Consider the following 23,325-nt stretch of genomic DNA (forward strand, 5'->3'; position numbering starts at 1 on the left):
ATTTGAGCTTAATTGACATATAATCAATATTTCGAAAAATATATATACTTGTTTGTTTAGATTGTTGACATCTGTGTTTGAAACTTCTTCCCTTGATGGACCTGTTATACAGATGGTATTTTTTTTGGCCAGTATATATTATATTATAGTTTTATTAAATTTTTTTTATTGATATTCTGATCACCGATTTGGTAGATATAATGACTGAATAATAAAAACCTTAGGAATTTAAAATATAAAATATCCATAATAAACAAAAACAATATTTTTCTTGGTGAATTAAAAAAAAAAAAAAACAATCTAATGGAAGACAAGTAGATCCCAGTAAATAAAAGATTGTTACATGCTTCTGAAGTATCATGTCATTAAGGGTCTATCATGTTACGCGTACCAAAAACTAATTCCAATTAAGCTTGACAATATTATGATCTGACCCAATAATATTTTAATCTTAAATAATTAGTAATTATTATGACTCACTCAATCTCTGAGAACTTGCTGTAAACATTAAAACATAATAATAATAATAATAATAAAAGGCCTTATAGGTGTACTCGAAAACAAGAGAATTAATACCGCAAAGCACTTGATTTGACTGGTAAGGGATTATACTAGTTTAATTAGAGGTTTTAAATTGAAGCTCTGAGAATATAGCAATGTTAAATACTCAGTGATAGATTGGCTTGGTCCGAATTAATCTGGATTCCCAATAAATCTCTCAGGTTAAAGGAGCTAGGTCTAGCTAGGATACCACATCAGATGTAGCGAAGGCAAAAAAAAAAAAAGATTAATAGAATTATGCTGAATTACCTTGTTTTGATGATATAGATGATGACAAGGAAGCATCTAATAATTATTCGATCTTTCTATATCAACACCACTACGTGCTTTAGTGCTATCATTTTTAAAACATTCGTTATTAACTTTTTCTTCTTCTTGGTTTTCCAATATACATACACACACGCACGCACCAATACATATATATATATATATATATATATTAAAAAAAAAAAAGAGGAGAAGGATCTAAACGCAGATCTCCTGTCAACGCATTTCTAAAACTTTGCGAGTTTAAATAACGTTGATATGCTCTTTGTTTAATTGTTCTTTATTCTTAGTTTTCGTAAACATTGTCCTTATTGTTTGCGGGCGGGAGATATCTCTGTACTTTTCATGATAAAACAAATGAAAAAGAACACTATCATTGTCGTCTTTAAAACCGTGGATAGATCTGAGCTCTTTAATTTGGCCTTCTTCCCCTTCATGGTTGCTAGTTGATCCTTTTAATACCTCTGAATCTCTATCTCCTAAAAAAGGATAACGCTAATTCTGGTGTAAAATATTGATTAATGCTGGATTAGTAATAAATCAATTCGCAAGTGTGTGATAGTTCATGGTTGGGTGGGTGATGTGCGAAGATTATGGTATGTCGTACGAATAAATTATAATTTATTAAGATCAGTTTGATTCCGTATCTTCTGAAAAGGACGGATAATATTTGAGAGAGAAAAGGTGGGCTACTATCATGTTCATGTGCCTCTTCTATAATCTTCCTCTAATGATGTTTGATCAGTTTTTAAGTTTGATTAGCACATAAGGATGACTGTGAATGAACAATTACGAGGTTTAGTCCCGCTTGGTTTATTATTATAATATTTTTTTTATAGTATTAATTTCTCTCACATGATATAATATTCCGTCCTTCATCTTAAGTCTAAGCACTCATTTTTAGGTACTGAAGTATTCAAATAATTTTGACCATTTACTTGACTGCCAAATATCTACCTCACCCCCAAAATTTATCGTTATCAAACTGTTGGATGGGGTTATATTAGACATTCAACTTGCTGTAACATATGCATATAGTTTTGTGAAATTAAAGAATCAGATTAGTCAGCACAACTTACAAGTTAGTGACGTCTGTGTTGACGAGCTTCGATTGACTCATTATGCTCGCCGCAATTGAAGGAGTAAACTTAAATTTCAGGTCAGGTCAAAAAAAAAAAACTTAAATTTCAGGGATTTTAATTTAATTATAATTCAATTTCTCAATTTTTTACTTAATATAATTTAGTCTCTATAATTTGACTAAAACGTAACAGCTTTTATGTATTTTATGAAATTTAAGGATTAAATTTTAAAATTTAAAAATTATAAGAATTAAATTGTGCTGAGTCAAAGTTTAAAATCTGAGTTACAATTTAATTAAAACTACGGGAATTTTTCCATCAGTGTTATTGTCAGTCATCATCATTTTGCCAATGTCAGTGTTGGGCCTAATGCGGCCCAAAGAGATTGGTTAGAAGTGTCCAAGAAGGCCCTATCACCGAGTAGAGGATGTTTGGTTTTGGATTGTAGGTCTAGGGGCATTGGCCCAAATGAAATGAAAGAAACAGAATGTGAGAAGTATTTGATTGCTACTATCAAGGGGATTTTATCAAAATGCTACACACAGTAAAATAATTACCATGATGCTCCACTATGAAAAGTATTTTCCTAAATGCTATACTCAAACTCGTTCATCACAAGAACGAGTTCAAATTTTCAAAGAAGTCGTGCAAGGGAAGAACGAGTTTCATGTCTGATATTTTTTTTCTAACAAGATCGAAACTCGTTCAAGGCATGAACGAGTTTAGCCTGTCAGAGCGTCTCAGTCCGCTTCTTCCTTTCCTCTTTCATTCATCAGCAAATTTACAAACAAGACCCATACCATCAACCATTCTCCTTTTTCTTTAGACTTCAGAGAGAATTGCAATTAGACCCAACTCCTCCCCAACCACCGCTTTCGTTTTTTTCCTTTGCCCTTCAGTCTATATTTCCAAAAATATGATCAATTTTACTTTACTCCTAATAATTATATTTTAAAAATATATAAATAAATTTATTGAATATAAATTATTTATCAATATGATATAATATATGCAAAATTATACCTATTTAATATAGTCATTGGACAGATTGAAGGTCAAAGATTATGAGGGAATGAGTGGTGTAAAATTTATTAAAAATTAAACACAAATAATTATGTACAACCGCCTTGGTTTTGGATTGTAGGTCTAGGGGCATTGGCCCAAATGAAACGAAAGAAACGGAACTGTTAGAAGTATTTGATTGCTACTATCAAGTGTTGATTTAAGCAGAAGGAATTTGAGCATCTCAGGTATCATGTTCTAAGTTTGATCTTTTGAGCGGTTTGCAGGGAAAAAAACATAGTTGGGAGCGGCCTACCTATCAGTACTTTGAGAGATTAGTTTCTTACTATTCGGGTGGAAAGATAGTCTGAGTACTAAAAAAAGAAGCATGTGATTGCTCCAACGTCATTTTCAGGTGATGCACTAAAGAGAAGATAAGATCAGAAGGGATGAGTTACGCTGGAAAAACAAACACAGAAACACGGGAAGGTCATGTTCGTCACGTGAATGAATCCTTCAACTTAGGACCAACGCAGATCATCCTTTGTGAAAATGAAAGTGCCGCTCGGTCCAAACTTGCAACCCCAAGATCCTCCAAATATTTTGAACACATCTGTGCACTCTGTAATTCTGCTTCCACTTTTAAATGCGACTATCGTCATTTTGTTGGGTCTCTTTTCATACGTACATTCTAAATTATTTGTAGCATTATTTGCTTCTTACAAGGTAATGTGAGATGTGCGAACCAGGTTATATCCGCTATCATCCATCACCATTAACAGGATTCAAAAGATAAATCAATCATTAATGATATTATGCTTGAAAAGATGGAGGATAAAGTGGTAATTTGACACGCATGGAGCCAAAAGCAGCCGTGAATGTGAAATGGAGCTGTGAAGCGGCGTGGAGCACTCTCCACGTGTTTCATGGAACCTCCACATCCTCCAAAACGCAAGACGTTGCCTTATGAAATCCCACGACATCATCCTTTTCAATCAATTTTTTTTTGGTACAAATCATCTTTTTTAATCATCCTTCTCCTTCCGCTTGTACTGTATTATCTTTATTGTTATTATTATTTTTTATAGTCTTAATATTATATAAATACGTAAATATTTGTTGACACAAAAATACATAAATATTTTATCAATATTTAAAACACTAAATTGGTGGATTGAGATTCAAATTAAATTTTTTTATTTTATTATTTATAAAAATCTTCAAAAAATACCTTTAAAATTTTTTAAATTATAAATTAAGAATGACATGTGATTTTAAAATTCAAAAAAGGTGATTACAAACCTTGATCATTCAAATTTAACCTCATTTTAGTTTTAATTTTTAATTTTTAAATCATAAGTTTTAGTTTCTTAAATTTATTTTTATTAAAATATTAGTTTTTATAATCTAATAAAAACTTGAACCATTTTATCTTTTAAAAAATCCAAACTTATATTTTAAAATTTAAAGAACTAAAATCTAAATTACAAAAAAAAAAGAACATAAAAATTACTAAATCCTAATTAGATTTAGTAATAATATTTTATTTAGTATTGATAATACTAAATTTACAAATAATAATAATACTAAATTTTTGTTAATATTTTTTATTTGATATTTAGTAATTTTTTTATTTTTTCCTTGTTTTTTTTACTTTCCTTGTCCGTTTCAATTTTTTTTTCCAGCATGTTTGCTCATCATGACACGTAAGAACAAGTTTCGGTATGTTAATCTGTGCCTAACCTACCGCTGGCAGCGCACGTTAGCGTTCTGCGCCCCCCCTTTTCCCTCCATTCCTTGCCTCTTTTATTTTCAGGCCTCCCAGATTCTCTCTTCCTCTCTTATCTTCCGTCGACAACGATGATTCTGTTTCCCTTTGTGACCTGGACGAACGCTTGTGGATCACTCTTCGATCGGTGATTGACCAGAATGTATGGCTTCTTCTTCCTACATACGCCTTCGTTTTCCAGCCACTTCTTCCCAACGCCACGCCCAGGTTATCTCTCTGCTACTTACATGTTTATTTGTAGCTGTTTCAGTTTTCAAATCTTCACTTTGTATACTCTTAATGTTTGTCGGAGCTGCTTTAGATATTCCACAAAAACTCAGAGCTATCAGTGCCGTTTATTTACTCTTCAACTATTTCATAGAGTGATTTACTCTTAACTCAAATCTTGTCTCCTCCATTTTCGACGTTTGAACTTCACATCGCTGCGGCTGCGATTTGCGACATACGAAATTTTGTTAATCGGTTCCGGATCCCAGCTTACTGGATAAATAGGAAAAAGTATTGATACTTATTGACATGTCCTTAGTTTTGCCCATGGCTAAATAATTACACACCCCTCTGTTTTAGTTTCGGGAAATCTACTTAATCCTCCATCTGTAGGCTTTATAATCACTTTCACTTTTTAACATATAAGAGCATGTGCTAGATTTGAAAGTCGACTTTAACTTTGTCAACGTTAGGATGGTGACTGGAATTAGTTTCATTTAATGGCCGCTACATATAGATCGTTAAGTATGCATATGTAGGTTAAATTGGTAGTAGTTTCAACTTTCATTCAGATATCATCCTTCAAAGAATAAGGTATCGAATTTCTTTAGCTAGGAGGAGAATACAAGCGAGGTATCCTGACTAAATCAGTCTCCCATAGTTTGCAGACTCTAGTCCAATTTTTTTAATCTTTTTGTTCAGGACTTGATAAACTCTGATGATTCTATTTTTCATCCAAAGTATTTTGTCAGTTACGTTCTTTAACACCTACTGAACTTCTCTGCGAGTAGGCTTTGGATTTTTTGTTATCTACAATCTCTTCCTTCACAAACTGTAACTAAACTTCATGACAGCAAACGCTAACTGAAAATATCTTTTGAGAATTCATAACAAATAAGATTGAAAGAAGCTTGGGCATTTGATTCAATGGTGATTGGTTTCCCATGGGAATCTTTATCTAAAACGGTTAAAGTTTCCGTGCAGTTATGCTCTCTAAGGCTCAATTGGAAGCATAGCCCAATGGTCTGGTGTCAATCAGAAATCAAAAAGGCTATTTATTTAAGCCTATTAAATCAATCTTAAATGACAAGAAGTCGGGCATCAACGATTATGAAGGAGCTGAATCTGCAAGGATCCTTCTTGAGAGGTTGTTTAAGCAGACACAGAAGCTGGAAGAACAGATGACTGGCCAATTTCATCTTGATCAAGATGTTCAGCTTGGGCTTAACCTTCAAGTCCTGGAGTCAGATCTTCAGGCTGCACTGACAGCTTTGAAGAAAAAAGAAGGCGCCTTGGAAAAGCGGGCAAGAGAGTGGTTGTTAGCACAGGAAGAACTTAAAAAACTTGGTGAAGAAGCTGCAATACGGGTACAGGAGAGTAATGAAACAGTGAAGATTTCAAAAGGGTGAAGCTTCTTCTTGATGCTGTAAGGTCTGAATTAGTTTCTTCTCAACAATCACTGGCATCTTCTAGAAAGAAAATGGAAGAACAAGAGCAAGTTGGCGCAACAGCTTGCTGAACTTGCGGAACAAAGGGAAAGTCTCGTTTCATACACGGAAAGCTTAAAGCTGGCGCATATAGAAGTGGATAGCGAGAGAGTGAAACTCAAGGTTGCAGAGGCAGAGAAAAAAGAAATTGAACAGGATTTGGCCATGGAAAAAGAGTTTGTGAAGGAGTTACAGGAACAATTGAAGAAAGAGAGAGCTTCCCTAGAGTGGGCAGTTCAAGATAAGTCATTGCTTCAAGAGAGATTGGATCAAAATAGTACCGAATTCAGAGAAACAACTGCCCTTCTTTGCGTAAAGGAGTCGGAGCTCGTGGATGCTAAGCTAGAAATCCAACATTTGAAATCAGAAAAGGCTTCGCTTCAGGTTACCTTGAAGGAGAAAGACTTGGAACTTTCTAATGCAAGGAGGATGTTAGACGAGGTAAACCAGCAAATTGCTGATCTAAAGATGCTTCTGGACAGTAAAGAAACACAACTTGTTCAAGCAACCAATATGCTAAGGGATAAAGATGAGAACGTGCTGATTATACAGAATGAGTTAAATAATACTAAGTTGAAGGCTTCTGAGGCTGAAACTGTGGCAGAGCGAATCCTTGAACTCACAAAAACACTGGTCAATTCCATCAACGTTGAAGAGAACTCTTCGAGATTACCAGATTCAGGTGAACCACTGCAACTATTACTGGAGACAAATGATGAATTCAGGTGGCGTCAAAAGCAGCTCGAGAAAGAGCTCGAATTGACAAAAGAGAGTTTGAAAACAAAGGAAATGGAAGTTCTTGCTGCACAGAGAGATCTAACTATAAAAGACGAGGAACTCAAAATGACTCTTGCAAGATTGGATGCAAAAGAGCAAGAGCTGAAGAAAGTGAGGGAAGAGCTGAATGACGATGCTAATGACCTGCAACGGCTTTATGCTTTGGCTCAGGAGAGAATTGGTGACAAAAGCATCGGAGACCTGGCTATTGAGAAGCTTCAGCTTGAGGCAGCACAGCTTGAAGTAGAAGCCGCCACCACTGCTCTCTATAAACTTGCAGAAATGAGTGGGCAAGTCTTGAATAAGGCTGGCCTAAGTCTTGAGGTCGATAATCCCATCCCCGTGTTAACAAATAACTTTGCTATCGACGACATTGAAGCTTTTAGAGAGGTGAAAACGGGAATTGCTCGACTCTCGGCTTTGACTGAGGAGCTTGCGAGGGAGGCTGGCGTCGTTCCCGTAAACTAGCGTATGTCGTGGGGGAGTGTTATTTTGCGTCTCCTGATCTTCAGTCAAGGTTCAATGCTGCATTGTGCCATATGTTGTGTATATTGTATCAAATAATGTAGAATACTTTTGTCCAGTTAGAGTCTGTTACCTTTTCAAGATTTTCAGAGTAGCATAATTTCATTTTTGACAGCCTCTGCGAGTCTGTTGCCCTGCGGGTCACTCTTCCAAACAACCGTTGGCATGTTATCAATGAGCTATGTTGTGAGAGCATCCTATAACGACGAAGGATATGAAACTTTGTAAACAGATCGATTCTCTCATTCTAAAAAACAATACACTAGATTATCAGCTTCTCATCCATGTTCTGTCTTGAAGCTCCCTAGGGAATAGATACAGCACGAGCGCGAGATAAATAAGGAAGTCGGCCTAATCCCCCTCCTCTTGCCCCGCACATTGAACCATTCGGGCTACGGTAAACTATTTCCCATGGCCAAACTTCCCTCACCGGAGTTAACAGTTCTAGCATGCACATAGCAAGTTGGTATCGGAATACAAACCCAAAGAAAAAAAAAAGGCGTATAAAAGATGGTGACCACGCTACTACTAAAACGACGGCAGGTCTTGATCCCCGACGAAAAATGTTGGCCAGCCAAATTCTCACCATGCAAAGTAGGAGTTCGGATTAGCCTGCCAGATTATGCAAAATTGACAGATCTGACTTCAATTCAGATTCTTTAATTTTTTTAAGGCCGGCCTTCACCGTGAAAGAGATCCGCTATATGGTAATTGAGCATGTTATTTGCCAATCAACTTATGGTAGGCGTATAATCCAGAGCCGGCAAAACCGAGAAGTTGTCCAATAACATTCCACTGCAATCAAAACGAGACATAAACTATCATACGACAGAACAGAAGAAAAAAATATAACAGTAGAGTACACCCGGCTAGCAAGAGAATGTTGATCAGAAAAGAGTACTCACGACATCGAATGGTAGCCCACCAAAAAGTACCCAGCCAAGGCCAATGGTAAATAAATCCTGGACGACAATATAGTAGAAATAAGAAGGGGAATTATTTAATTCTGAACATTTACAGGATAACTTTGCAGATAAGAGATGAGCAGTCACACAGTCGCTAAAGTATCACAACTAAGGCATGTTGATGAAGAAACATATATTAAAATATTAAGCTATAGTTTTCCATTAATTATTCATTTTTTGAATCATCATAAAAAAAACCAAACTCGACAATACAGGAAGGTGAACCAAGAAATTCACCAATTTAAATCAATTTCTTCGCTTAAAAAAAATCCCAACAAACCATATTGTTGCCCTATATTTAGATTTCCCTCTCACTGAACACTGTAAAGTTCCTGCCTCACAAATAATCCTTGCAACAAGAAAGCTACGCAGTATTCACTAACGTCAAAACTCAGATAAAAAAGGCCTTAGAGCATTATCAATAACTTGGAAGAATTGATGCATCATACATAGAAGGAAAAGCAGTTAAATTAGCAAACTAACCTTCAGATTACCACAAATTGTCTGTGTCACGGCTGAATTTAGAGTTGTGTTCAAAAAAATACTGTAATTCAAGAAGAAAGCCAATACGCAGGAAAAAAGCAACACGACCTGCCCAGAAAAAAAATGCATGTTAAAATTACAACCTTGCAATGCATAAGAGAAAAGTAGACATAAAACAAGAAACCGGTTGATAATAAAGAAGGCCATCTCACTTTATGATTAAGAATGCGGACTTTTCTAGTAGCTGAAAACATAGTTGCAATTGCACAGGATATGAGTAAAAATTTCTCACCTTATTTAAGAATATAAATTAAGATGGTGATGATCTAGTGGTTATAGACTGCTAGAGATGTACAGATAATGGCCACATGGCCTTTTAATATTCAGATCGGGCCCTTCACACTTAGCCCCCACATAGCTTATTCTGTAAACAAAATTATGCTATCTCTCTGTTATAATATTTGAGGAAAATCACTCAAGGACTCCAGGTGGCAATCTGCTAATGGAAATAACCATGGAAGGCAAAGTGCGAACTACCAAATTACAAGAGGCGTGATTTGATATAGTCTGTCACATCATTTACTGTAGGCAGAGGGTGCCAAACTTCTGGTTAGCTTTCTAACAATGCACTGTCTATGTTCGTCTGGCCAATAACCAAGGGTGACTGGTGCCATGAAATCAAATGAGGAAAAATCTGATAGGAAGCAGAACTTACAAGGAATCCAGGTGAAAAAAGGTAGGGGAAATCGATTGCCATCTTCATGTCACCCCGAATGAATGTCCAAATAAGCAAAACTGGTCCACATATTATACCTAGAATAATACAATAGAAGTATCGCAAATCAGAAAAAGAAAATAAATGAACCACAATTCCCATAAAGCAGAAAGTATAATGAAAGTTTAAAGGCCATTTCACAGAATCAACCAGCTTACCATTGCACCACATAAGGCCAAAGCTATTAAGACCACTGGTTTTTCCTGAGAAAAGTACAAACAAATATGGAACTGTCAAAATAACTAAAAGGGAACAGTATAAATTCCCACTTTATGTGAGAGAGTGAAAGTAAAGGAATACAACCTACACGAGATATGGTTGCGAGATATATTGCTGTGCTAATGTTTGACATAAAAACAACAGCATAGCCATAAGCATCAAAAGATAAGTCCCGTGCTCCAGCAATAAATGCACCAAAGACAATCAGGCCAACACTGATAACAACCTTAAAAATTTCAGTCAAGTGAAGAAATCAGGGAGATCAACATTCAAAATTTTAGTCTTGATTTTATTGTTTTAAAAAAAAAATTGGGGGGAGGGGCGTTGTTGAGAAAATAAAAGGTGAAAAAGCAATTAACCTATGACGTTATTTTGCATGGGATGCTTATCAGCGAATATACCAAGTTTACTGGCAAGCATGCATTTTACGTAGAGTCTAAAATATCGCATAAAATTCATATGCTAAGTTTACCGTCAAACATGCATGAAAGTCAAATCTCTTTTCCATCTATTGCCCAATAAATTGATACACAAAGGAACTATTGAATGTGAGCATGATGTGCTACGCCCCCACCATAATCGGGTGTATTTAGGACCAGAGGTGGTATTACATTAGACCACATACATCACCATCATATGTTAGATAGTAACATACACCAAGCCTCTGGACACTTTGTATCTTAACTTCTATTCTTTAACTCGAGCTATACAATCAACAACACAAGTGAAACGTGGAAAGCAGACAACTAAAGAAGTGCTACAACAAATATTCAATCAAAGTATCTGATTTGCATCATGTGATAAAGTTCATCAACTAATTACCTTCATTACTAATATTTATTCTTGTGATTCGAACATCATAATATTAGAATTCACCATTTTTTTCATCTAGCAACTTCACAAAGTTTAATGACTCTTTAGCGTGTGAATATTTCATTCAACAAATGCCAAGGGCCAAAAGTTTTCTCAATACGGCCACTTGCAAAAGAAGGCATCAATTATAAAGTAATCCATCAGATTCCTTTCATATTTGAAATATACATCTGCATGAATGCACCTTTTAACCTAATTTGTTCTTTTATCATCACCAAGTTTTGAAAAACCTTTTCCATCACACCTGTCCAAACAATACAGTCCCATAATAAATGGTAGCAAAGACCCAAAGAACTAGAAATTGAATCTATGTGAGACAGTTGATTATTTCCTCAACCACAATGAAGTTCAATAAATTATATATCTTCGGTATGTCATCCAAATTTCAGAGTCAAAAATTCATTGATATGAAATACGACAGACTGTCAGTCACATCATGCGTTGGAGAGAAAACACTTTACCTGAAAACAACAGAGGATGTATATCTCTGCCCTGCCAGAATATACTCCATAAGCATCGTAAACACCACTGTGGTTCTCCGAAGGGTGGTATACATTGGGACATTTACCCCACGAACAGATTCCATGGTGACTATCTTTCAAGGTGAAATACATAATTCAATTAAATATGAAATAATCAACAAGTAGAAAATGAACAAGGATCAAGGATTTGTCCTCTAAACAAAGGGAAGGAAGAAAATACCATGTAGAATAAATATGTCCCAGCCAAAGGAAGAGTGTGCCTCAAAGTCTTCAGCGATACAAATTTTGTTGTATCAGATGAAGTCAAAGATTCACCTGCTCTGAATGAAATTATCCTCCAGCGCTTCAATACATAGAGCAAGCAACAAGAACAGACCATCTGCAGCAGGAGGAAGCAAAGACAACGTTTGGAATTTTAAAAAGTGTCAATTAAATTCAAAATGAAAGGCCAACACGGGAAATATAAGTGTTGGCACTGCAGAACACTAGCATTTTGGCTTAACCAAGTTGAATAATCCCTCAAAACTTCGTTTAAGGAACTCCAACTCTTACAATATAGACTCTGCTTGACAATAATTGACACAGAAGTGTTAGATGACTAACAGAGAGAAGAGAAGAAATAAAAGACCAAAGGGGGAAGAGGAAAAGATCGAGCAAACGGACAGGAGAAAGAAGAAAAGGAATAAACAGCAGTCATGAATGCAATTTTGAAACAACAGTATTAACTTATATGGCATTCTATCTTCAAGGAATGAGAAGTTAGGAATAAGGACCAAGAATGGAGTCATTTACCAACCTAGAATTATTGTTGAAATTGAATGTTTTTTATTGTTTATACAAAGAAACATACAAAGAGCAGAATATTGCAAGTTTTTTTTGTAAAGTTTGGCTTGGTTCTGAAGACGGATAGAGATAGAAAGAGATGGTTGGGGTTTTAAGTATGCATCACTATGTCCCAAGGACATAACGAAATAATGTAATTTGCCTTAGGAATGTTATAAAATGCATTCACTTACAGAAAAAAGACAAAAGAGAAAATTCTGTAAAGATCAACCTGAAGAAGCGTGATGAAACTTGCAGATGGGAACTCATAAGATGAAAGAGCTGCCTTATTGAACAGCACCAAAAGCACTAAGAAACAAAAAACAGAAATGGATAAGCAACTGAGCAAAATGCCGTATTCTCCTAGATGGAGAGCATACATATGACAAGTAACACACGTTACAAAAGAAAAATAGCAAGAAGAGAGTGGAATTAAGAAGGTGGAAATAACACTTGACTCTCTTCCAGTTCATGGAAAATAATTCAGACGAGTTCCCTTTCATAACATCATGTCCTTAAATTGGTCGTGTTTACTTACATTATGTCCTAAAACTGATTGTAAGAAGGAGAGGGAGGGCTAAAAACAAAGAATTATCCAAGTTTGGTGTGCAAAGATGGATCTCTCAGCACTTTTTCAACCTAGATTATGCATTAAAAGAAACTCCTGAAAATATCTTTCCAGCTATTGCGTGTAGCATATTCCTTACAGTTTGCAATAAGGGAGCACAAAATCATATACACATGCCCCAGGGAACAATGCTCTTTAACTCTAATAATCCAGTCACGTAAGAGTCTGCTAGAGCTCTTTTTTAACATCTCACTCATTACTTGATTTTCCTTTCAAATTTTCTTAGGATTGCTATCACTTGTTTCTTCCATTCTACGCTTATCCAATACCACCCTTGAATGAACTCAAACACTGAGGCATTAAAACGCTAAACTCAGACATTTTTAAATATCAATGCAACTCCAACCTTCCAGGTGAAAATCGATCCTCCGTAATCGATACGAGGAACTTAGGATTACTCGAAGACACAAGGTGGATAAAGAGCTTCTAAGATTGCCAACGTATGCATAAAGAAATACCAAAACGAAAGTTGATGAATGTACCAGCGCAGGACATGTAAGAGATTGCAGCGTAGGCTCCTCGTTTAGTCATGGCGGAACCATTGAAAAGCTTCTCGTCGCCCTTGAAGACCTTCCCTCCATCCTGATCCTTTGCAGGATCGGTAACCGGCAGCGCCATGTTCTCCGTCGGAACTGACGGCTTCAGAGACATTTCTCAGCTCTCTCTCTCTCTCTCTCTCACTCCCTCGCTGGCTGGCTCACAAGAGGGCTTATGTGCGAAAGAAGGTTTTCGTCTTAGCTGAGATGATGGAGGTTGGAAATATTGTGATTTGGAGGAGAATTCGATGTGTAGGGAAAAGGAGAATACCCTCTGGCCGAGGCGTTGTACCCAGTCCATGACCATGACCCGAATGGCCGAATGTGAGTCGTGAGTTGCGACTCACAACTCGGAAGTTGACTCTTGAATTTTCCATCGTTTTGACTAAGTCGTCCCGCGGAAGATTTGGATAAGCTTCTCATAATGTGGCGCTGAAATTTGGACCATTTGTTCCTTTTGTGCATCTTAATTGACAATAACTATGTTTGTTTGTGTTTTTTTTTTTTGCCACAATGTTTGTTTGAATATTATATTATCCATGAATTTTAAGATTTTAAGATTAAGGTAAATTGCATAGACAGTATTTTAACTTACTGCTACCTCCGATTTTTAATATAAGATCTTGTTTGATTTTTATTTTAGTTCTAAATATAAGATCTCAATCCACTCCGTCTATCATATTTATATATTTTTTCCAAAATAGTCCTCTAACAATGGTAGTTATAATCAATACACTTAATTAGCAAGGATACTTTAGGAAAGACAACATATATTTATTACAAATAATTAACTTAATTTCTTTCATTAATCTCCTCAAATTAGTCAATTAGGTCTTATAATTAGGACCGAATGTAGTATTTGAATACATATGCTGCAAATAAATACACATGGAAAATGATAAAATGCGTAATGAAAAACATGAGAAATGATAATTATGGACTAAGGAGGTGTCTGGATGAACCAAATTATAGTTTCGAGAATAGATTTTGTGAATAATATATTTTGTGAAAAAGTGATTCTGATAAAATAATAGTGTTTGAATAGTTGTTATTAGAAGCACTTTTTATATGTACAAATTATTAATTAAAAAAGGCATAAGTTAATATGATAATTATATAAAAGATAGATTTTATAATATATTTTAATTTAAAGGAATAAAATTGTTAATAATATATTTTTTACCAACGTAATTAATAATATATAAGATAATATCATTAATAAATAATTAATGTGTGTGTATATATATTTATAAAATATAATATTAAATATGTTTTTAAAAAAATACTTGAGATGTGTTAAAGTCATATTATCGTTAAGATCTACTCTGATAGACACAATCATGCTCTTTAATTTGAACTAGAAACATAATAGATTCATTTCTTTTAAAATCATGGTTTTGAGCTCAAAACTGTAGTTTGTTAATTTCTCTTCCTGTTTGCAAATTTGGGATCCAAACTATTGTTTCATCGTATTGCCAAACAGGCTATGTGCGCTTTCAACGGGGCTTTAAAAGTAGATAAGTCCGATTCATTTAAGTGAATAGGTTTGGTTGAAGTCTCAAATTTCAGTTCTTTTTTCCCTAAGTAACACAAGTCAGGCCGGACTTCAATTGGATACTTTTCATTAGCTGTATTCACCCCAATTCGCCATCACTTGGTCAGCTTACTTGGCTCATTACATATCGTAGCACTTTTTTCCTTTAAATATTTGATATGCTATGTTTGTCTAGATTACTTTGGTCTCATATTATATTTGTAAGTCTCATTCAATGCGATTCTTTTTCTCTTATTGTTCTCTTGCTTTAACTTGCATTTGAAGCAATTGTGAACACATAATATCAAATTTTAACATGAAGGAAGTGAAAATTAAACGCCCCGTGGCGAAGTTAGTATAAAAGGAGAAACCTGTTTACAGTTAAAACTTTAAAACCTACATAATTTTTTGGCCGAGATGTACGTAAAACCTACAATTAAAAATAATTTTAAAGTCTTCATTCTCCGTTAAAATTTCAATGCTCGGTTGATGCATTTGATGGTGGGATGGTTTTGAAAGAACCCGAGAGAAAAGGAAGATGATGTGGGGGACATCAGTTGGCGATGATCACACGATTTGTGTGATGTGGGAAGAAGGATTTTCGTTCTTCGTGTAGGCTCGATTAAGTCAAACTAAAGAGTCTGGCGATGATGAGCCTTTGCCTTCTTAATGGAGATTGGATATCAGATGAAACCCTGAACTTGATGAGATAACGAGAGGCTAAGAGATTGAGGAGGTGAATTTGGTCAGCTCCGGCAATTTAGGAGGAGAGGTACTCCTGGATGACATATCAATGCACCATTTGTCCAAATAAGAATCCCCTTCTTACACGATTTTTTCTTCACGTAGACAGGTATAGGATCTGCGGAGTAATTATTTAGAAGTACATTTTGTGAAATAGCCATTCCTATTTCGCAGCTATAATGGGGTATTTTGATTAGCTGTTTATAAATGACTTGGCGGTAGGACTGCACAAAAACCAGACTAGATCGTGTTCAGTCTTAACCAAAAGTCTAGTTCGAAACTACTTTTTTATTTCAATCTGTGAGGCAAATATAAAAATTAAAGAAAGCAAAAGAGGCAAAAGAAGAAGAACCTAACAAATCATCACACCCGGCACGTCCTTCGCTCTTGCGCAGACTCCATAGCTCTGTTTAAGTCAGTCAAGTGCATTCCCAATCTTCTTCTACTACAAGAAGCGCTGCTCAATAGATCTAGAAGATGCTTTCTTCTCGCTCAATATACTAGTAGATTTGGAAGATGTCTTCTTCTCCCTTGATCGTCTTCTATAGCAAATGGAGTGATGGAGTTGAGGATGGACGAGAGAGAGGGTTCAAGGCCAGTCCAAAACCTGGTTTTGACCCGATGACCAGTTCAGTTTGGTCCAATCTTTTTTTTTTCCCTTTCTTTTGTTTGGGTTGCTTTTTTTTTTTTTCAAGTTAGACTGGATTGAGTTTCTTTTTAATAGTCCTACTTTACAAATTTTGAAATAAACACATGAAAACAGTTTTTGTCTCAATTTACATAAAAATATCTTTTTATGTGTTTTTTGGTGTTTCAAACACCCTAAATTGCCAATATATGTTTATTATTATGGAACAAGTGGAAAGCTTGGTTCGTTGGTCATGTACAAGTGTTTTTTTTTTAACAGCCATACTTTACGGATTTTGAGATAAATATGTGAAACTAATTTTATTTCAACTTATGTAAAAACATATTTTTAAATGTTTTTTTAGCGTTTCAAACCCCCTAGATTGCAAATATGTGTTTATTATTATGGGACAGATGGAAAGCTTGGTTCGTTGGTCAGGTATTAATGGCGGGGTAGGTGCATACGTGTGTTAGCTATCGTATGTTTGCAATTATTGACTGCATTCAGTGAATTGAAAATATTTGAAAGAACATGAACACGTTTTTATTCTTTTCAGTAAAGTTTTAATTATCACCCCTTACATATATATATATATATATATATATATGGAGAAAATGACATAAACATATCTGTTGAGTTTTAAAAATATAAGTAGGTCAGGGTGAATATTTTTGTAATAGTTTTAATTATTTTTGTAATGGTTCTAATAAGCTAAAATTTGTTAAAATTACCTATTTATTATTTTAAAATTCATGAGGTATTTTTATATATATCACATGGAAAAATCAGACTAAATGTAGATATTTTATTAATGCATAAATTATATGTACATGTATTGCTGGTATATACAACGCCAACTTTGGCAGGCAACTGCTTTCCCGCACAGAACCTGGTGGTGACGGGACGCTGCCTCATGGGCATCATTTTCAGGGATCCATACTTGAAAGCGACGGCTTTATCAGTATAGTTTTGAATTCTATTTGAGGCATCCAAGTTGAGTTCCATGCTGGACTCGTCCTGGGATTCTTCCGTCTTTATCTGTTTCAGATGCAGAGTCAATGATGCTTGAAGGTCCGTGAACAGAGACTATCCTTTTGTTTATCTTCTCTTCTCTGTTACGAGGGGATGTTGCCGTTGATTTAATTTGCATCATTCTGTATTAAAGAAAATAAACTATCCACATTGAAAGTTGACCATCTCATAATGAATCAAATCTCTCACGGCAGAACTTTCTTCAAATACTCGCACGGTCCCACCTTGCTGTGTTTATAGCCTGAATTCTGTTTATTTCTATCTTCTATTAAATAATTAACATAACTAATTTTCTTAATCCACTCAAATTAATCAACTAGCTCATGTATTAGGAACCAGAGAAATTATTTCATCTACGCGCGCACAAAATTATGAGGTGAACATGTCCTTGTAGATCATTAAATACCAACTTATATGGATTACAGTATTACACTGTATCTAAAAACATTATGGTGCATGAACATTTTTTAAAATAATCAGTGATTTTTTTGGTACACATTAATGTTTCTGTAATTAACACCGTAAGTTATGAATTGAGAACGAAGAGTCCCAACTCTCTCGAGAGAACAAGAGTTTTGGTCATAAAAAATCAGCCAGTCACACTCGATTACGCTTCATTTTTGTTAAATTTGTTTTTTTGACAAGATTTTTGTTAAATTTGTTAGTAGACTGATGATGTGTTTATTTAAATACAAACAATTTTATGGAATACAAATCAGAGTTGGGAGAAAATTTTTTTATTCACTTTTTAAATATTTGCATATAAGACTTTGAGATAAACACATTCCTTCAAATCATCATTAAATACCCACTTATATATAAGATCACACTGCATCTAAAATCATTAAGATGTGTATTTTGTGAAATAATCAATGATATGTTTTTGGCATACATGATGAATGTTTCTGTAATTAATAGTCTAGGTTTATAAATAGGAAATGAACACGGTCATAATGATATTACTTTTGGTTTGATAGTGTTTGAAAATCTCAAAAAATACTTTTTAAAAATATTTTCAAATAAATTAAAATAATTTTTTTACATATTTATTTTTGATATTATAAAATAATTTTTAAAATCATGGTTAAAAACTGGTCATGACTCATGAGAAATTACTCGCAAGTCATACGCATTAACTAGCAGATGTGTCAGCACATGATTAAATTTTGACTTAATTACGGGCTGGCAAAGATTCCAACTGCAATTACTTCACCCAACACGTAACAGTGATTTTTTTGAAAAAATATATTTTATTATTCTTTTTTCCCTAACCATATTTTGTTATTCCTTTATCCGTAGGAATTGTAGGTGATCAATTAAATGAAGCTTGGCGGGTAGGAGTTTGCTGTCAATCAGACATATCAGCAGCTCAATTTCATCTCGTTCCATCTCATCTGGATCGATCGCCTGGGAAGACACAGCGAAGATTATTCATCACAATATATTTGTGCGCCCAAAAATTAGTTTAATTTATATATTGATGATAATTCGTATAAACACACTATGCATCATTTATCAAAGTAACTTCAGTAATCAGATAAAAAAAAAAAAAAGTAACTTCAGTAAATAATTTTGCATGTGCCTGGTATTAGCAAAGGAAATATTTATATCAAAAGCTGTTATAGTAGTTAGCTAGCCAAGTCAGCGGAAAAATATTATTCCTTTTATTATTTTTTTATCCTTCACACTCAATACATGATGTTATGGGTCACCACATTTGACGTGGAATAATGAGTTGACAGCAAATATTGAACTTTAAGCATCACTAGGTAAAAATAGTATTATAAACAATTATTGATCTGTTCAATTTTTTTTTTTTAAAAAAAAAGGTTCCACTAATGTTAAGAATCAAACACCTTTTTTTTCCCACCAGTTATTCTCCTGTCCTTCAAGTAGGTCTTTCTCCTCATTGCTGCTTAAAGTGAATGTCACTGATTAAACTATACTAATAAATTAATTAATAATTAATATTCTTGGGGCAATTATAAGCCCGCCAAAAAAAAAAGAGAATGAGTAGGGAAAGACCGAAAGAGGGAGGCAAAATTACCAGAAATAGCAAGCATACAAAACAAATCACAAATTCGTTGCTTTCCGTAAATATAAAAGTATCCCGTTTTAAAGTTTTAAATCCATCCCTCTACTCTTCCCCGGTAAATGGTAATTCCCACCGACATGCCCCATCCCGTAAAACAGAGGTAGGACCCACCAATCGCTACCCCAATCCCAGCACCATCTTGATCCACGTGTTGGCTTCCGCTTCCACTAATCAATCACATCCCGGATATCCATGCGCCGTTTGGCAATTAAGCGAGTGGCGACCGCACCCGATCGTAGCCTCCTTCGTATATTGTAGCTCTTTCCCAAACAGACCACACATCGCGAAACAGAACAATTAGGTGTTCCGGTGGGTGGAGCTTCCTCTTCTCCTCGTCTAGATCGCGCAGAACTGGTTTCTCGATTCAAATCATTTCAACTTCCTTAATCGCCCACAGCTGCGAATCCACAAATAAGAGCCAGTCCGAGCATTCGTCCCCGTTTTATTCGGACCGCGGATCTAGGAGAAGAAAAGTAAGGTCAGTTCCGGGAATTTATCGTTTCTAATCGTGGAAAATTGTTTTTTCAACAATTTGACCTTAAATTTGACAAAGATGAGTTCTCACAAATTGGAAAAAACGAACTTTGCCATGGTGGATTTTTACTTATAGTTTTGAGCTCCGCGAGTTGGGGACTGAAAGGGAGGAGGACTGTTAGATCCGACTCGTAGGACGAGGAAGAGTATCTGGCCTGGGAATCATATTTGAAAGATGGCGCCGAGCACGATCCGGAAGGCGATTGGGGCGGTGAAGGACCAGACTAGTATTGGGATTGCGAAGGTGGCTAGCAATTTGGCACCGGAGCTCGAGGTGGCGATCGTGAAGGCGACGAGTCACGACGACGATCCCGCAAGCGAGAAATACGTGCGGGAGATCTTGAGCTTGATGTCTTTTTCTCGTGGCTATGTTCATGCCTGCGTTTCCGCGGTGTCCAAGCGCTTGGGGAAGACCCGGGACTGGATTGTGGCGCTTAAAGCACTTATGCTTGTGCACAGATTGATGAATGAGGGACCCCCCTTTTTTCAAGAGGAGATCTTATATGCCACGAGGAGGGGAACTAGGCTTCTCAACATGTCCGATTTTAGGGACGAGGCTCACTCTAGCTCCTGGGATCATTCGGCTTTCGTCAGGACCTATGCTATGTATCTGGATCAACGGCTCGAGTTGATGCTGTACGACAGAAAAAGCGGAAGTGTTGGGGGTGGTAGTGGCGGGGGTAGCGGGGACGACAGATTTGGTGGTAGAGATAATTTTAGGTCACCCCCACCGAGACCGTATGAAAATGAGTATGGATATGGAGATTTTCGGGGGGAAAGTGGATATGGAGGTGGGATGCGACGGACTAGATCCTTTGGGGATATGAGCGAAGCGGCGGGCCGAGAAGGCAGAGAGGAGAAAAAGGTCAATACTCCGTTGAGGGACATGAAGCCCGAGCGCCTTTTCGGCAAGATGGCTCATCTGCAGAGGTTGCTGGATAGATTCTTGGCTTGTAGGCCGACGGGATTGGCGAAGAATAGTAGGATGATTTTGATTGCATTGTATCCTGTTGTCAGGGAGAGCTTTCAGCTGTATGCTGATATTTGTGAGGTTTTGGCGGTTTTACTTGACAAATTCTTTGATATGGAATACCCGGACTGTGTTAAGGCATTTGATGCTTATGCCAGTGCAGCAAAGCAGATCGATGAGCTTGTTGCCTTCTACAACTGGTGCAAGGATACTGGTGTAGCAAGATCGTCGGAGTACCCTGAAGTTCAGAAGATTACTAGTAAGTTACTGGAGACACTGGAGGAATTTGTGAGGGACAGGGCAAAGAGACCAAAGAGTCCAGAGAGGAAGGAGGAACCTGAACCTGTGGCTAAAGAAGAGGAGCCAGCGCCTGATATGAATGAAATAAAGGCATTACCTCCTCCTGAGAATCACACCCCGCCTCCTCCACCAGAGCCAGAACCTGAGCCACCAAAGCAACATGTTACAGAGGACTTGGTGAATCTGAGAGATGATGCTGTCACTGCAGATGATCAAGGCAATAGATTCGCTTTAGCACTCTTCAATGGTGCACCAGCTAACAATGCAAATGGATCATGGGAAGCTTTCCCATCAAACGGACAGCCAGAAGTGACTTCTGCTTGGCAAACCCCGGCTGCAGAACCTGGCAAGGCTGATTGGGAATTGGCATTGGTTGAGACTGCTAGCAATTTATCTAAGCAGAAAACGGCCTTAGGTGGTGGGCTTGATCCGTTATTGTTGAATGGCATGTATGATCAAGGAACGGTGAGACAGCATGTCAGCACGGCCCAACTGAGTGGGGGGAGTGCAAGCAGTGTTGCATTGCCAGGACCAGGAAAGAGTACTACCCCTGTTTTAGCTCTCCCTGCCCCAGATGGATCTGTGCAGCCAGTTAATCAGGATCCATTTGCTGCATCATTAACCATCCCACCACCATCATATGTGCAAATGGCTGATATGGAGAAGAAACAGCATTTTCTTGTACATGAGCAGCAAATTTGGCAGCAATACGCGAGGGAAGGGATGCAAGGTCAAAGTAGCTTGGCCAAAATCAATGGAACTGGATATTATGCTGGGGCTCCTACGCCAGCGATGCCTTATGGAATGCCTCCGGTCAATGGAATGGGACCTCCCTCCGGGTATTACTATACGCCTTACTGATCCTCCCCACAACTTCATAGATGACTCCGATAATTTGTTATTGTGACTTGGTGATTTGTTTTTTGAACGATGTCATATTATTCTTGTGATTTGCACATCATATGATGAGGATTTTGGGGAGACTGAGTTGGAGGGACAAATTTCTTGACGTGGGCTTGATGGAGGGAAATGTGTAATTCAATTGTGATGTCTCTGTGTTTTATAATTGTAGAATTTTCTTCTCGGTTTTGTACTTAATGCTTCTTGCTCTTCAGAGACAAACTTGGCTACTGTAAATTTTACTTAACAGTTGCTGTTGATTGAGTGGGATGCCTAATGCCATTTCTAATTGTGGGAGATAAACTATAGGCGCCCATTATTCGGAACTGCGCACTGCTCATGATTGGCTTCTTCCATGTATGTAGATAGCGCAAGTAAAGATATCTTGTGCCATTCAGTGGATAGAGCTTGAGAGAGGATGCGTCTATTTCTGGTGGATGTTTGGGTTTTCTAATCGCGTTGGTATGCACTATTTGGAGCTAACCATATTTTGTTTGGTCACATAATGCAGTGGCACACATCAATAATTTATTTTCATATCATCAATTTATTAAAAATTTAACGGAGGGACACAGAAAATATATGAATTAAATCATGCTTAGTGTTTTGGGCTTTTGCCTTGCATGTTATAAATTGTGAGGGGGAAAATATCAGGGCGATCGTCACATTGTATGGGATACTTTAGTTAGATATATTTCTGATGTGAAATTCTTGTTGATGGGGGTATGCGTGAGATATGAATGAGTGGGGGTAGGACGGGTCAAATATTTCTCCAAATTTCAGTTGGGAAGACGGGGAGGGTATGAGCTGTTCTTTGCTGTTTACCAACAAAAAGGGGTCCATTTGTTTGGAAAGGGAAATTGAATTCGTGGTGTAAACCTGCTGTCAAAGTGGTGATCGCGCTACATAAAGTCATGGTTGAACGTATAAAAAAGCAAGGGCGGTGGAAGCATAATGGCGTTGACCAAATCAAAGAATAATGATGGAGTCCGCCATCCAGCGGGCAGTCGCGGGGTTGAATTAAGGGATAACTGCGTATTTACTTTCTAGAAGAATTATTTTTTTGGGGGTGGGAGGGGGGAACACGTTGGACCTATTGAGTCGATAT

General features: G+C 36.6%; 3 protein-coding genes across 4 annotated transcripts; 2 read left to right on the forward strand and 1 right to left on the reverse strand.

Annotated features, from left to right (window-relative positions):
* The first annotated feature begins 5,935 nt into the window (after positions 1-5,935).
* On the forward strand, positions 5,936-7,811 carry LOC114754503 (centrosome-associated protein CEP250-like). Its single transcript, XM_028943274.1, is given in 3 exon segments — positions 5,936-6,294; positions 6,297-6,402; positions 6,404-7,811. Coding segments are annotated over 3 exon segments (1,548 nt in total). The 5' UTR covers positions 5,936-6,089; the 3' UTR covers positions 7,641-7,811.
* A 101-nt stretch (positions 7,812-7,912) lies between these two features.
* On the reverse strand, positions 7,913-13,732 carry LOC114754504 (UDP-N-acetylglucosamine transporter UGNT1). The gene is made up of 10 exons (XM_028943275.1): positions 13,427-13,732; positions 12,549-12,625; positions 11,715-11,873; positions 11,474-11,607; positions 10,224-10,354; positions 10,079-10,123; positions 9,861-9,958; positions 9,146-9,253; positions 8,603-8,659; positions 7,913-8,492 (listed from the first exon to the last, which is right to left on the reverse strand). Exons 1-10 carry the CDS (start codon positions 13,593-13,595, stop codon positions 8,418-8,420), a joined length of 1,053 nt encoding a protein of 350 aa, XP_028799108.1. The 5' UTR covers positions 13,596-13,732; the 3' UTR covers positions 7,913-8,417.
* Positions 13,733-19,843: 6,111 nt separating this feature from the next.
* On the forward strand, positions 19,844-22,499 carry LOC114754516 (putative clathrin assembly protein At2g25430). 2 transcript variants are annotated; one of them, XM_028943290.1, is made up of 2 exons: positions 19,844-19,991; positions 20,124-22,499. In XM_028943290.1, exon 2 carries the CDS (start codon positions 20,223-20,225, stop codon positions 22,176-22,178), a length of 1,956 nt encoding a protein of 651 aa, XP_028799123.1. In that variant the 5' UTR covers positions 19,844-19,991; positions 20,124-20,222; the 3' UTR covers positions 22,179-22,499. The 2 variants fall into 2 exon arrangements, with proteins under 2 accessions (XP_028799123.1, XP_028799125.1); XM_028943292.1 differs by having other exon boundaries at positions 19,844-19,986.
* Positions 22,500-23,325: the final 826 nt, after the last annotated feature.

Source organism: Neltuma alba, unplaced genomic scaffold, assembly GCF_004799145.2.
Source record: "Neltuma alba isolate B1F8T4 unplaced genomic scaffold, ASM479914v2 tig00010148_pilon, whole genome shotgun sequence".
Lineage (NCBI taxonomy): Eukaryota > Viridiplantae > Streptophyta > Magnoliopsida > Fabales > Fabaceae > Neltuma > Neltuma alba.